General features: G+C 39.5%; 1 protein-coding gene across 3 annotated transcripts in view; it reads right to left on the reverse strand.

Moving 5' to 3' along the window:
• The window catches only part of SNCAIP (synuclein alpha interacting protein), a 248,530-nt gene that overhangs the window by 56,958 nt on the left and 176,082 nt on the right, over nucleotides 1–15,490 (reverse strand). For all 3 annotated transcript variants that reach the window (XM_069962653.1, XM_069962652.1, XM_069962654.1), the window contains one exon: nucleotides 966–1,774. In XM_069962653.1, the coding sequence (XP_069818754.1) occupies nucleotides 966–1,774 (809 nt within the window). The remainder of the gene's footprint in view (nucleotides 1–965; nucleotides 1,775–15,490) is intronic.

The raw sequence follows: 15,490 nt of genomic DNA on the forward strand, positions 1-15,490 counted from the left end.
TGTGAATATTGTCTTACTCAAGTCATTCCTATTTCTTTCTGTTTTATGATACAATCACGTCTACATTCTTCATCTGTTTCATGCACATACTTCCACAGTGTTCCCAGAGTTTGAGGAACATTATGGCAATGTGACTACACTCTTAACCAAGGTATACTCACATGTGGCACACATTATTACAGACATCTGCGACTGTTCCATAGATCTGAATGGGGACTATAAAATTCATAGACATTTCAGATGTACAGAAAGTATTTTCAGCTGCAGAAATGTCTGTAATAAATCTGGCATGTGTGAACATACAGTATCTCAGTTTAGCACTTTTAGTGGAACTACAAGGACTAATTGGCATTCAAGGTGCACTAGAAGTGCAAATCCCATACTTTTCTATAAAACCGAATAGCACTTTACCAGTGACCTAATTTTGTAATGGTGTAAATCTGCTCCATCAAGCTGTGTTTTTAGCAATTTGATCCTTCGGTAAACTACGATTGTCACACCTAATCACCAAAGCACATGCTAATGAAATGCTTTGGACAGGCCGTGGGACATTTTAGACTCTGTGTTCAGCTCTTGTCTGTGAATAGTTGTTACAAAAGGCTGGCAAGAATACTGCTGAATACTAATGAAGGCAACACGGTGTTCCCACGGTGAGCCAATGACAATAAGCTGATTGGAACCAGACTGCAAAGCTTGAAGACGAGGTAAAGAGTTAACACACTGTAAGACACAGTGGACACAGGCAATGTACCCTGATGCTTTACATTCTTTAGCTCTACTAAATAAACTAGGCATACACAATCAATAGCAAGACAGTTAATTGAAAAGCAGCATTACGGTATGTCATACAGAGTCTTCACTGCCGTCACTGTGCAGGCTGGAGTGAAAGACATGCATCACTGTGCGTTGGACAATAAATGACAGGCCTATCTAGTAAAGCTATATTACATTTGCTATGTACTTACCAGTAAGGATATCTGGCCTTCTTTAACAATATTTAAAATGCTTTTGATCTTTTTCATGTCTTCCCCTTCTGAGTAATTCCAGTTTGCATTACCGTTTATGCCATCCAGTTGTGAGTCTGTCCCTGGCAGGTGGAATGCCCGGAGCTGGCCGTTGGGCATGGTCTTTTCAAGCTTCTGTGCATGGGAATCAGACAGAGCTCTATTCAGAAAGCTCTTGTTATGGTATTCAGCTTCATGGACTGAGCTGCACTGAATGTTGGACTGTGAAAGCTCTAATCCCCCAGATGAATGCCTGCTCTGATCGAGGATGGTAGACTGAGTTGAGTTTTTAACCGGAGACAATACACAAAACTGAGTGGCATTGGGCGTCAGGTTCTCCAGGTTACCCATAGGACCATTTTTACCCTTGGACAATGGATGTATGCTTGAAGTCCTTTTCTCTGATGCTACTTTGGTAAAAAGAGTCAATGGCTGATTGGATTTGATGTAAGGCACATCCAAAATTTCATCCATATCTAGGTCATAATGTTCTAGCTCACCGAGCAAAACATTAGACTCAAAGCTCTTACACTTAAATCCCTCATCACCTCCAGGGACACTGTCTTTTCCAGGTTCGCCATTTTTGTCATTTTCTTCCTTTTCCTCTTTTTGATCATCACTTTCGTTGAGTTTTGGACTCTCTGGTTGATGCTTCAATGGGGAAACCCTTTTAACAGGTCGGAACTTACTATAGACATCTGCGATGCCCGTTGGCTTTTGTGCATTGCCAATAAGAGTAGAGACTCCACAGTTCCAGTTTGCATTGGACACTAAAAGGTTAGAGAAAGAAACACTGTTAAGTTTCAGTTTAAGAAAACTACATAAATGGCACATACTTGTCTAGAATAATAAGAATTAAAAGGAAGGTGTTATCAGAAAACCCTTTTGTTTAAATTAAGTTATGTTAAACATATATTTTTTAAAATGTTTGGTGATATTCTTTCTAATTTCCCATTTTACTATTTATATCCTAAACTTATCCTGAAATATTGCACTTTTAAGTCTGGCCACTAGGCATACTATTAAAGGGGTACTCTGGCGAAGCTTACTTTGAACGAAGCTCAGAAGCTGGAAGTCTGACGTCACAGCATGGCTGCATTCCAGCCGGGGGCTGAGCTCCGATCAAAGAAGGTGCGCTAGAGTACCCCTTTAAGACGACATTTCATGTTCTGTACAGATCACTTCCCAGCAGTGTCCTTCTTATCACAGACAGGATTACAATAAAAGTTGATACCAGTGTATAGATAAGATGCCATTCATAATAGCTGAAACTTAAAGGGAAGATTTCCCTACCTGCACACTGACCTTTGCATGGGTAACCATGCCCATGGGTAGCATGCCCTCATAAGAATGAGCAAAAAAAAAAATTACAATCAGAAATAGAAACAGGTTAGAAGAGAAGAACATGTTTAAGTGAATGGCTGTAATCAGTAAAGAATCTGTAAAAAAAAATCCTGGTGATACCTTCACTTGAACAGAGTATAACTGAAGCAAACATTAAGCAATTGTGGCTCAACATTTACAGAATAGTTACAATTTTTCCAGGAAGTTACGTTGTGGTCATTTAACCTGTTTATAACAATATTTTCATCGCCAGCTTGAGAGCAATCTCTGTAAGAATATGTTTCGTTTCAAATAAATGTGGAGAAAGAAATGTTGAATCCAGGGTGTTGGCCATAAGGCCACCTCTAGTGAACATTGCAAGCTGGCTGCTGATCAGTCACACCCCACCCCACCCCACTGATACTCTCTTCCATACTGATACTTACAACAATTTAAAAAAAATACAAATAATATTAGTTGATATTTTGGAACAAGTACTCAACCCTACAATGAGCATCATGGGTATGCTTGTATAAGTAGGGTTGGACTGTGCATTTCCCTTCCTCAACCATAGTTTCAAAGGAACATACAGTACATGGAGGTTTCTCTTCACAGCTTCTATAAAAAGCTGTAAAACAGTACCATGTACTTTTGTATTTTATATGACAGAGAAAGTCATCAGTAAAACAGCAGAAGCGTCAGAAGAAATGTAGCATAATATGGCGGCCATTCGAATGAATGCCCTCTGATATGCATGGATGTGCCAGATCTGCTAGAGAGGAAGACTTCCTAACTGAGGACTCTCCCCTGTAAATAAAGGGATCCCAGAGTGGAGAACCACCGCTCTCCCTCTAATACATCCATTACATTTTATATAATAAACAGTGGTGTTTTATTGTAATCATTTTAGCTGTTTACCGCCCAAGTATTTCTATTTTGGGTACAAATCTACCCTCTGGAGTGTATTCATTTTTATTACATGCTAAGGGTACGGTATAGCAGGTGGCTGCAGTTTGCATTGACATTTGTGATATAATGGACTATAAGGTGCAGTTAATGGCCCATAATTGATTGTTTCCTGACTGCTGAACTTCTGACCTTGTGCTGTTTTTTTTTCTGCTTCGGTTGGAAAACATGGTTAATGTCTTTGCCCTCATTTACTATGCATAGCTCAATAGGGTGTATAACCACTGTTATAACACTAAGTAGTCTTTGAATACATTCACATGGGTCAGATTTTCTGTGGATAATTCTATTGTAAATTCAACCCTTCTTAAGACATGCTGTGTCGACACATGAATGCTGCAGCAAATCACAGCCTCGAAATTTAGCAAAAGAAATATGTTGAAGAAAACTGGCACAATTTGGAGTGAATTTGCTATTGTAGTTTTCCTTGCTGGAAAGAATCAGTTAGTATTAATTAGAAATGTAAATATTGTGTTCCCTGATACCCAAACTAGTCCCTGGACCACTTTGGCTATGTGCTCAAAACATTTTTTTAAGACTCACTTCTGGATGTATTGCGCACCAAAGAAAAATCAACAAAAGCATTTATGTCCAAATGGACACAATTTCTAATTCATGATTTTACTAAAGAAGAGAGAGAGACTCCAAATTTCTTAAGCTTTTCCCTTTCGGGATTTAAAGACAATTTTTTCTATTCTACTGATATTATAGGATACTGTTTTTCTACCTATGTTTTTTAATAAGACTACGTTGTATTTCATATCATAATATGTCTTTTAAGGTTATTACAAAGGCTCATTGTATCTGTATGATATTGTAAACATACAATCCTTTGTTGCCTGCGAGCGACTTTCTTTTTGACCATGAAATGAATTTTCAATATGTATGTTTAAATATTACATATGTCACTAATAAAATATTGTTAAAAAAATAAAAACGACCCATTTTGATGCTCGATACAATATGCTTTTAAAGTCAACTAGAGTCCAAAACTTTCCGATTTTTTTTTTCTTCAGTTTTTCTTTGCCACAGCAAATGTTTATATCCTATTTGCAAAAAGCCCAAAAAGGCGTCAGAAAATGTTCCAAAAACTGATTTTTTTTCTAAGAAACGGCCCATAAAAAGTTCCTTGGACATAATTTTTGCATCTGAAAATAATTATAGAAGTAAAACTAAACAGCTTGTAAACTGGTACGTTTTTCAATTGAAGGTAATGCAATGTCTGCTTTTTGGGGTGTTTTATGTCTCAATACAAGTCCCAAAAACAGTGTCTGAACATAGCCATGGCAATGTTATATTACATGCTTAAAGGAACTAAATATCAGCATTAAACCTTCTATATTGTCTTGAGTTCCATTTGGTATTAATTCTGTACTGATAATATATGTGGCAGCAAAGATGACATAAAGGCAGTGTTTGTCTTCTGAAAAAACGGACCCCTAAAGTATAGGACTTAGAGTTATAAAGAAAATAGCAGAAGTCTCTTGAAAGGTCTAAACTCATAAACATGTTAATATCACTGCCAAGAAGCGGGCAGGTTGAACTTTTCCACTGACTATACATAATAACTGACTAATAATTTTTAGACAAATGACTGAAGATCCCAGGTTGATAAATTATAACTTACAAATCCGTTCCTGCACTGTCCTCCCCGGGAAACAGAATGCATTAACAGAGCTGGGCAGTAAATTTCAAAAGCCTCAACATAATCAGATGGTAAAAGGTAGAGATGAGCGAATGTGCAGTAATAATACAGCAGATCGCTTTGTTAGCTGACAGATCAGCTGTCAGCTGGCTGCCTTTTATCTGTGAGAAGTTTCCCAGGACTGGTTCCAGCTTTTCCAGGCACCCAGGGAGGAGTGACATGGAGCAGCACTGAGTTAAAAAGAAGCCAGCTGACAAGCCGACTGCCGAAAAAAAAAAAGAAATCAATGAAATAGAAAAGAAGATCCAATCTGATGAGCCATTGAAATGAAACTATTATGTCATACAATAATAGTTGGACAGTGTATGCGGTATTTGTGTATATGGCTATTCTAGAAGAAGGGCAGTGATTTACTTAACCCCTTCACGTCAGCAATCTGTATATATACGTTCCTACTGCACATACATAATGATGTGAGCGGGAGCATAGCGATCACAGTGATCTACAGCGATCACGGCATTTAAGGTGCTCAATGACAGATCAAGCATCTGTCACTGAGTGATCGGGACCCCCGCAGCCGTGCCGATCGCATGCGCCGATAGGCGGGGGTAAGCTCCTTACCTCCGTCCTGTCGGATAGGCGATCCATATATAGAGTCTGCTCTCAGGCAGGCTCTATACAAAGATCGCTGATAACACTGATCTATGCTATGCTATGCTATGCTATGATTGCATATTTTACAGTGATAAAAGTGAAAAAAAAATGTAATAAAAAAGTTTTGTACAAGTATCAAAAACTCCTTATAAACCCCCTCCCAATAAAAGTTTAAAAAATAAACAAAACATATTACATATCGTAGCGTGCAGAATTGTCCGATCTATTAAAATATAACATTATTGTTCCCGCACGGTGAACGGCGTACACAGAAAAAAACGCACCAGGAGTGCTGATTTTATTAAATTATATATCACAAAAAAAATTATAAAAAGCAATCAAAATTTTTTCTGTTACACCAATATGATATTGGATATTGGAATATTAATTAATAGAGATCATGGCGCAAAAAATGACACCCCAACCAGCCCTGTAGGTGGAAAAATATAAGCGCTATGGCTCTTAGAAGGTGAGGAGGCACATTGCATTAATTTGACCCGGACTTTTGTGCATTAAAGGGCTCTGTCTTGAAGGGGTTAATTTCCCCAAAATAACTTTTCCAATTTATTTTCCAGGTCAGTAATCCTAGAAATGCTTGACAATGAGAGTACACTGATTTGCATTGTTCTACAGAAAGCAATTTCATCTGCTCATAAAAATGCAATTACCGTTACAATCCCACTTTATTAATAGGGAATCTGTCATCACATTCATGCTGCCTGAACCACGAGTAATCGTGAGGGTCCTTAGCTGCTTATTCCCATACTATCAGCCTTTATTAATAGACACTTCACCCCCCACCAAAACAACACAAATTATCAATCCCGGCCAGTGGGGCGGGGACAAGCCGTCAGGGACCACCGCAATGACCCACCGTTCAGGAATTGTTAATTGACAATTATTATGTGCATGTTTGCAATTATTTTGTAATCATGCCATTTTTGTGGTGTTTTTTATGTTTTGTATCTGAGATTTTCCTATTTCCAACAAATTGTGTATTTGCTGTAAAATAGCACCATTTGTGGAAGGGAACATGAAGAGGGAGCAGAGCACAACGATAAAGGACTGGTAGAGCAATGCACAGAAAGGAAGAATGCAGCTCCGGAACATAAAGCCACTCTAACAACCATAATGAGGGAACAGCATACAGGCACATCTGAGCAGGCAGCCCAGGACATCTTGGGAGTGTATAAAGGCAATTGACGGGCAAGCTGAGTGACCCACTGTAGGATCAAGCAGAACGGCCCTCTGGAAATATGCCTGGCTGCCTTACAACCACCACAAGTCTAATTTTCAGTCAGATGTGAGTCCCATTACTATATGCAACAGGCATCTATTAACTTGACCGATGTTTACTTCATTTTGATTACATATTTTTGAGGGTACTATAAATGTTCCTCAGGGGCTCATTTTAACTTGGGGCTATTCAGAGGATCTTCTATCTAGCCCGATACTCATTCCCATATAAAGCATTTAACACAGAAAGAGTTCCTGTTAGTCTTGCACTGCAGCATTCAAACATTTGCGAAACAAAAACACAACTGCTTAATTCCACATTGTTTATTTCTATTACTAATAATTTTATTTTATATAAACACTGATACCTTTCCAGCAGACAATATTTATGTAGTACTAGGGCTTGCAGCTGGACAGCCTCACCCTCAATTACACCAGAAATATAAAAAGTATGAAAAAATACAGCTGGGATCACTATAAGTCACACTGCATCAAACTCTGATGTTAACAAAGGAAATATATAACAAAGGAAATATATATACTGATACTTTAGGGACCCACTGATTCTCATGACATCTATACATGCAAAAACTGTAATGTAGGTAGACTAACACTTACGTATGAGTCTGGCCGTAGTTCGTACAGCCATACATGTGCGGCTGAAAGTACGGCCGTGGGAAAAATAGACATGCGGCCGGATTGCGAACATACGGGTGAACCGCGAACATACGCCCGTAGTAGAGTTATGCTTCCCTAGCTTGTTTCGAAGCGATCTGAGGCAGGTCATTTACTTGGAAATCTTCGCCCAGCCCAATAAAACACACAGAACCTTTTGGATCTAAAAATCAAGTTCAATTTGGCTGAAATAAGTACTCCATACGGGACCACACAGAAAACCACGGCCGTGAGTTGGAACATTTCCGTCCTCAAACAATGGTCTTGTTCATTTTTCACAGAGCCGCATACGATCCGGCTGTAAGCTCATACATAGTGTGCATTGTGCGGGCGTATATGGTATACTTTCAAGCGAACGCATCAACCTCAAAACTACGTGCGTATCTTCGCGGTTTGCACTACGGCCGGAAAGATACGTAGTGTGAACATAGCCTAAGGCTATGTTCACACATATTAAATATATTTTTGTACAACCAAATTTATACGAAAATATTTGTGCCATTGCTGCCTATGGGATCCCGGCCAGAGCGTATACACATAGTATACACTCCGCCTGGATCCCTTGCGGCGCCTCAAACAACTGACAGGTCAGTTTTCTGCGGCCGCTATTCATTGAATAGTGGCCGTAGAAAACTATGTCAGTGCACACTGTGGAGGGAGCGGCTCCGGCCGCTCGCTCCATAGTGTGCTGTGGGGAGTTCTGATGCAGATGCGCCCGCATAAGAAATCTGTGGCCTGAAAGATCATCCGGCCGCTACTGCAGTACTGGCCGAGATGATCTTTTAAGAGACCGGCCATTCCGTTATCCGGCCGGGTCACGGAACGTCCGGTCTCTTATTTTGTGTGAATATAGCCTAAAGGACAACTCCAGCCCAAACTTATTTTTTAAGATGTTATTACTTAAGGAAAGTTAGACAAATTCTTATGTACATTAATTATGGGAAATATACATTTAGTGCTATTTCCCTTAATTTAGTAGATCATAGAGGCTTCAAATTCTCTAAAAAAAAAAAAGTGACATCACGAATCAGGTGTAATTCATATGGAGTGTCCAGCAGGGGGCGCACTATATGTAGAAGTCTATGGGACTGTATTGTCTATGGAAGTCTATGTAATGGTATGTAGTGTAATGTACATTATGCTTTATTGATGCAGTACATTTATGGAATATTTGGGGAGCAAGGACACTGGCTGGGAGATGGGGATGTCGGCTGGGTGGGGTCTTGGTCATGGGGATCTCCCTGGTACTACTCCCCCATCATCTGCTCATACTATGCGCACTCCTGAGCATGGGTCTGGAGCGCTCATAGTATGAGCAGATGATGGGAGATGTAGTAGTGTCTATATGTCCCACTGAGCAGGAAGGGAGGGGGGTGGTAGTTAGATGCACCAGCACCTCTCTCCCTCCCTGCTCGGTGCCCTCCATTTAGGGAGCAAGGACAAATTATTCCATAAACGTACTGCATCAATAAAGCATAGTGTACATTACACTGCATTACATTACGTAGAATTCTATAGACAATACAGTGTCATAGACTTCTACAAATAGTGCACCCCCTGCTGGACACTCCATATGAATTACGCCTGATTTGTGACATCACAGTCTTTTAGAGAATTTGAAGCCTCCCTGATCTACTAAATTAAGGAAAGAAGCACTATATGGGCATTTTTCACAAGTAATGTACATTAGGAATTTGTCTAACTTTGTCTAATTTAATAATAAAATAAAAAATCAGTTTTGGCTGGAGTTATCCTTTAAGGCTATGTTTACACTATGTAAAAACAATGGCCGTTGTTGTGCAAATAAGTGTAACACAGTATGTCATAAGCACTGCATCCATTCCTTTTAGGCTGTCTTCTAGACAGGAAACTGAATTTCACTTTGAAAAACTGATGCAAAATAGAAAAAAATTACAGTAGTAGTACTATTTAACAGTGTGCTCAGCCTGGTGCAAAACAACTATACTTACCTTCCTCAATCTCGGTGTTGTTCTTTCCCAAAACCACTCCCTTTCTACAGTGCTTCTTCTGTTTGGGGCTAGCATGTACACTGTGTGATCAGCCAATTAATGTCAAAGGTGTGGCACCACTGTGACCAACGATGAGTCAACAGTGAACGCACCAACGATAAACATAAGTGCTGTTAAATGAGACCTGCTACAGGAGAAGGCAGCAACAGTGGGAGCGAGTAAAGTTAGTAGATGGCCGTCATTTAATGGCAAATAGCCGTTATCCCAAAACCAAAAAATAGCAGTTATTATTTGCCATTAAATGATGCCCATCCACACTGAACATTTCTTTCTGTGTTTTCAATCCACTCCTGGTATTGGTTACAAAATATTGACCAAAATACTAAGCAAAAACACTGTGTGGGAACATAGCCTTAAAGAAAAATTAGAACATCTTAGTCTATAACCACATCAAGTCTCATTGGTCTTAACACTGTGGCTACTAGCAGAGACAGCCATACGTGACTCATTTGTGAAGAAAGTACTTAATAAGCTCATTTACGTCTGTAACTAGTAACTGGATATATTCTGCTGCGGGGAAGCAATACCACAGCAATTGACTGGTGGGTTACTGATCATTCTTCTTCATACCCAATTACAAAGATTTCCATATAATGAATAGTATTTTTAATTCTTGGTATATTTGCTGAACATTTGGGATCTTCACCCTAAAAGGTGATCATATTTCAGTCTGTTTCCATGATCAAAGCAAAGAATCACACCATCAAATAAGAGCTGGAAATCAACTGTACACAAGTTTCCAGTGTTTTATGATTTTTAGGCATAAGAATTATTTTCTGTGGTATACATATAAATGCTGTTAGCGGTAAAGCAAGAGAGCGGTAGAGCATGAGAGAAAAAAAAAAACAGTAATAGAGATGAGCGAACCTCGAGTCGATCCGAACCCCAACTTTCAGCATTTGATTAGCGGTGGCTGCTGAAGTTGGATAAAGCCCTAAGGCTATGTGGAAATCATGGATATAGTCATTGGCTGTATCCATGTTTTCCAGACAACCTTAGAGCTTTATCCAAGTTCATCAGCCCCAGCTAATCAAATACCAAACGTTCGGGTTCGGATCGACTCGAACCCGAACCCGGTTCGCTCATCTCTAAACAGTAACTTTCTGTGGTACAGTCCACCAAAAAGCTTCAAGCTTCTGTGCACCTATGAAATGACTTTTGCAGAACTTCCCAACTATTATGTACAGTATGACACCAAGATATGATATTTAAATGTGGAGTATTAACTGATAGATAAAACTACCTACTGTATGCCAGCTGGCAGTCTCCCCTAGGAGAATACTACCCTTCAAGACTAAGGGCCCTTTTAAATGGACCGACTGCTGCCAGGTTCTGATCTTCTTGATCAGTGCTCATTTGAAGAGCCTGTACAGAGATCAGTGATTGTGTAGGAAGGGATGCAAGAATGATCACTGAATTATTTTGTGTGGCCCTTTACTTTCATCTTTCGTCAGCTGCAGATTGCAATCAACCAATAACCAAGAAAAAGTTCAACAATCAGTTGATTTAATGCGGATGGTAAATCATCATCTCGGTCTATACAGGGGATGTGTGGCCAATAACAATGTAGAGATTGTTTGTGTGGCCTAGATGTTAAGGCACAACAAATAAGCACTGGTCTGGGTGCACGTGGCTGCACATAAGGCTTTGTGAAGTGGCCCTTATTCCCTTTCAGGGGCATATTATCTATATAAGTGTCCATACACCTTCAACAACTGACGACCAAGAGTGGCGTGAATACTGAGTTGGACAGCCCCAGGACAGTGATTGGTTCCTGTTAAGGCTGACAAGGTTGAGGCCTAGGAGGCTCACAGGGAGTCTCCATTTTTTTGGGCTAAAGCCCTGTTAGTAGCAGACTGTAACTAACAGAACATTATCGTTGAAAAAAAATTCACAGGCCCCACAGAAGAAATACTCCCTGCAGAAGTATTGCATCTGTTTACAAGATTTGTTATGGCGCTGAATGCAAATTACAGAGTACAAAAATACCTGCACCCTAGGGCAAAAATGGGTAAAGGCACTTTGCACTCTTTGCACTAACAATACATGTACTCATATATTTTCCACTGACGTGTTAGATGGGACCCGACATACCTGAATACTTTTCAAAGGTTTAACTTTTTTAGCCCATGGTCCACATTCTCTCCCAAATATATAAAACAGCCTGAGAAACTAAAGTTTTAAATATTGATTTGTATGTAGAAAAGGCAGCAAGCATGGGCCATGTGTGGGCAGCCCGAGCCACAAGTAAATGGTGATCTGAGGAAATAATGGTAATGTTCAGATTGAACTTTAGAAATAGTCCAACAGCAAAATTCGGAAGCAAGAGAGTGCCACTTGCTAACTGTATGCAGGTGCAGCAGCAAGTGATCAGGTTACAGGCCTGCTGAGGAAGTATGGTGTCTTCAGGTGAAATAGCTGGAACCAAATTCATTTGCTCTTGCACCCCGAAGCTGTGCATTTGTTGTGTACAGTGTTATGGAACAAAAGGCCTTGGACAATACAGTAGGGAAAGATTTCAAATGTGTCAAATGTGTAGAAAAAAAATAAATATATAAGAACAGCTAGGGGTGTCATTTTTCACTAGAACCTTGTCTATAGAAGAAATAGACATTAAAAATAAAGGTGCAAGATAACTGTGTAACTGTGTAACTGTATGTGGAAGACACCACACACAAACTGTATTACTTTGCTTAGTGTAAGGCTAAGTTCACACTATAGGATTTTTCAGCTGTCATTGCCAATCGCTGTCAAAAAAAGTACCAATATTTGCTAATGATCTATAATGATCAAATATCGGCAAATATCGGAAGTCTTTTTTGATGGCCATCGGCCATGACGGCCAAAAAATCCTGTAGTGTGAACTTAGCCTCATAGTACATCTCTAATCATGTTTTTCATGTAAAGTCTGGGAACTGGGGCACAAGTCTCAAGTGCCCAGCACTGGTGTAAGTAAACCTTACAGAATATTCAGAAAAAAAGATCCTTGATCCTTCTTGTAGTTTACTAATTAAATCGTATTTAAAAATGTGGTGGACAAAGGCGGCCTGTTCCTATTCATTGCCAGCGTGACACAAACCTCAAGTGGCAACTCAATGTATCTGGCACATCAGCGTTACATTGCACCATACAATCTATTCCTTTCCAGAGAACTTTTCTAAGTATACTTGTTGCTGGCTGCAGTGCACCTGCCTCTAAGATCATTACTAGAATATTTCAGGAATTTCAAGTTAAATGTCACTTGTAAATGGGAAAATGTTTGGTTCATTGAAAATGACTAAACCATTTCAAGCATTTTAATGAATGACAAACCACATATGGTTTTGTTTGCATGAAAACCTAGTTAAAATACAGTAAGCTATATGCTTACAACAGGATATACCAGCATCTATAGCCAGAGTTAAAACATTGAACATTGTGGCGTAAAATAAGAGTTTTCCATTCCAAGTAAGTGATGGGATAGCGATTGACCTTGCCATATATAAGTTTTTAACTGCTTTCAGAGCAGGGCATTGTGGGATACCAGATAGAAAGATAGCAATAGGTTCTTTATGGTAAGATGAATACATTTGATAAAACAAGTAGCTGAGATTACAAGGAAAGCTACAATCTTGGCTCAACAGTGTCTGGGATACCTTTATTACTGCACAGACTACTCTTTACTATGAGCACAGTTTTTACTACAGTGTACATATTATTCAAGTCCAGTCAATTGTCTGAACCTTCTATCTACGCCAAATTCAACTTTGTATAGGAGCATCTCAACTCTACCCAGTGAGGAGAATCAGGCAAACTGGATTTCAATAGCCCAACCCTTTCATTCTACAAAATATGAGACGCCACCAGCACTGACAAATGTTCATGTAGATGGGTGGATTGGGAGAGATAGCTGTTGTCCACCAACTATTGAAGGTGTATGAGAACTTGAACATATTTCATTCCTTTGACTCATCATTTGAAGCAGTTCATAGTATACACAAAGGAAGTACATAACTAAAAGTATAATAGGGTTATGTAATTTATGTAAATCAATTCCTTGTATTTGCCCTTCAGCTTTTTGTGTATTTAGAATGGCTGATAACCTAAGTCCTCTCAAAGATTTCACAGATCTCTACAACTTACACCTAACTTAAAGAATACTCAGAATATTGCCAATATTTGCTTTAGAAAATGGCTATTAATACATTTCCCAAGTATATATGCAATACCAACTGGCAGTAAAGGGGCTCACAGCGGATGGCAATGTTGCTTTGTAGTGCTGTCTACATGTGTCCAGAAGCAACACGTTTCATCATCATCATCATCATCATTATTCTGATTACGACCTTAAGAGGGTCATACATTTTCCTCTTCAATACATATTGGCAATCTCTATCTCCACCAGTATTACAGTTCAGGAAGTAGAGAAATTAAAGTAATGTGAAACTTTGGGTAAGACCTTGCAAGATCTACACAGCCGCCTGGAAAGCCTATGCTTCATGTTATCTTGGAATAACGGAAATCCCAATTCGTCCAATACAGAGACACCATTGTGCCCATTTATTCATGTCTTATATAAGATTCTGGGTTCATGGTCTTCACTTTTATGTAAGTTCTATTTACATGTGAAATTTTTTCCAAGTGATACAGGGAAATGAATACCATATGCTACCCAGCTGTTTCATTCTGACAGGAACCATTAAAGGCAGTGCATGGAAATGAATTCTGTCTAAGTCTTATGAAAACACTTCTTTCTGCACAATGCTCCGACCAGCAGGGAAGACTCGGCTACACTTTCAGCTTCTTGTCAGCCTTGCAGACATGGATCTGCTGTCCTGGCTTATAACCCAACTCTGGACTTAACTATCTAAACTTTTTTGGGCTACTGTTTATTTACTTTTTTGTTTGTTTAGAGGGCTGAGCTGGATCCTACCTAATGCGTATGACCATGCACTCCATGTATTTGTTGTCAAGTGTATTAGATCTCTGTTTTCTTGTATTACTCTGTTGACGGCTCTATTCTGACTTTTCTTTAAAGAAAACATTTATTAAAATATTATATTACCCCCCCAAAAGTTATATAAATCCCCAATATACACCTATTATGGGAAATGCTTATAAAGTGCTTTTTTCTCTGCACATACTGCATCAAGGCATCACTTCCTGGATAAATGGTGATGTCACGACCCGACTCCCAGAGCTGTGCGGGCTGTGGCTGCTGGAGAGGATGATGGCAGGGGGATACTCAGTGTCCCTGCAGTGCCCTGTGTACGTGTCCATTAATCAAGGTATTCAGGTGTTTGATTGAGTACTATTGTAACAGGTGTATAAAATGTAGCCCCTACCAATGCAGTCTGCCTTTACAAACATTTTTTAAAAGAGGGTCATTATAAAGATCTTACTAAATTCCAGTGTGGTACTGTAACAGGTCAGTTTATGAAATTTCTTTACCCCTTGGATCCTTGGATCTTCCACAGTCATCCGTGAGTGCTATTATTAAAATCAGAACTGGAGACCATTTAAAGTTTCAGAGCAGGGTCATCAAGTGCTGAGTCACACAGAGCACCAACGCTTTGCTGACTTAACTGCAGAGTATAATCTTGCATTAATATCACCATAAAAATTCCCTGGAAGCTTCTTGGCATGGGTTTCAATGTCTGAGCAGATGCATGCAAGCCGTACGTCACCAACCACAATGCCAAGCATCGGATGGAGTGGTAAAAACACTTCCACTGACTCTGGAGTAGTAAAAATGTGTTCTGTGGAGTGAGATATCGCTCGTCCCTATCTGGCAGTCTGATAGAGAAGTCTGGGTTTGGTTAGTGACAGGAGAAAGTTACCTGCCTGACTGCATTGTGCCAACTGTAAAGTTTGGTGGAGAAGTGACAAAGTTATGGGGTAATTTTTTAGGAGTTGAGAAAAATAAAGAGCTATTAGAAGTGTATGTGTCAAACTGGCTGCTAATGGGAAGCATGGTG

Source organism: Dendropsophus ebraccatus, chromosome 3, assembly GCF_027789765.1.
Source record: "Dendropsophus ebraccatus isolate aDenEbr1 chromosome 3, aDenEbr1.pat, whole genome shotgun sequence".
Lineage (NCBI taxonomy): Eukaryota > Metazoa > Chordata > Amphibia > Anura > Hylidae > Dendropsophus > Dendropsophus ebraccatus.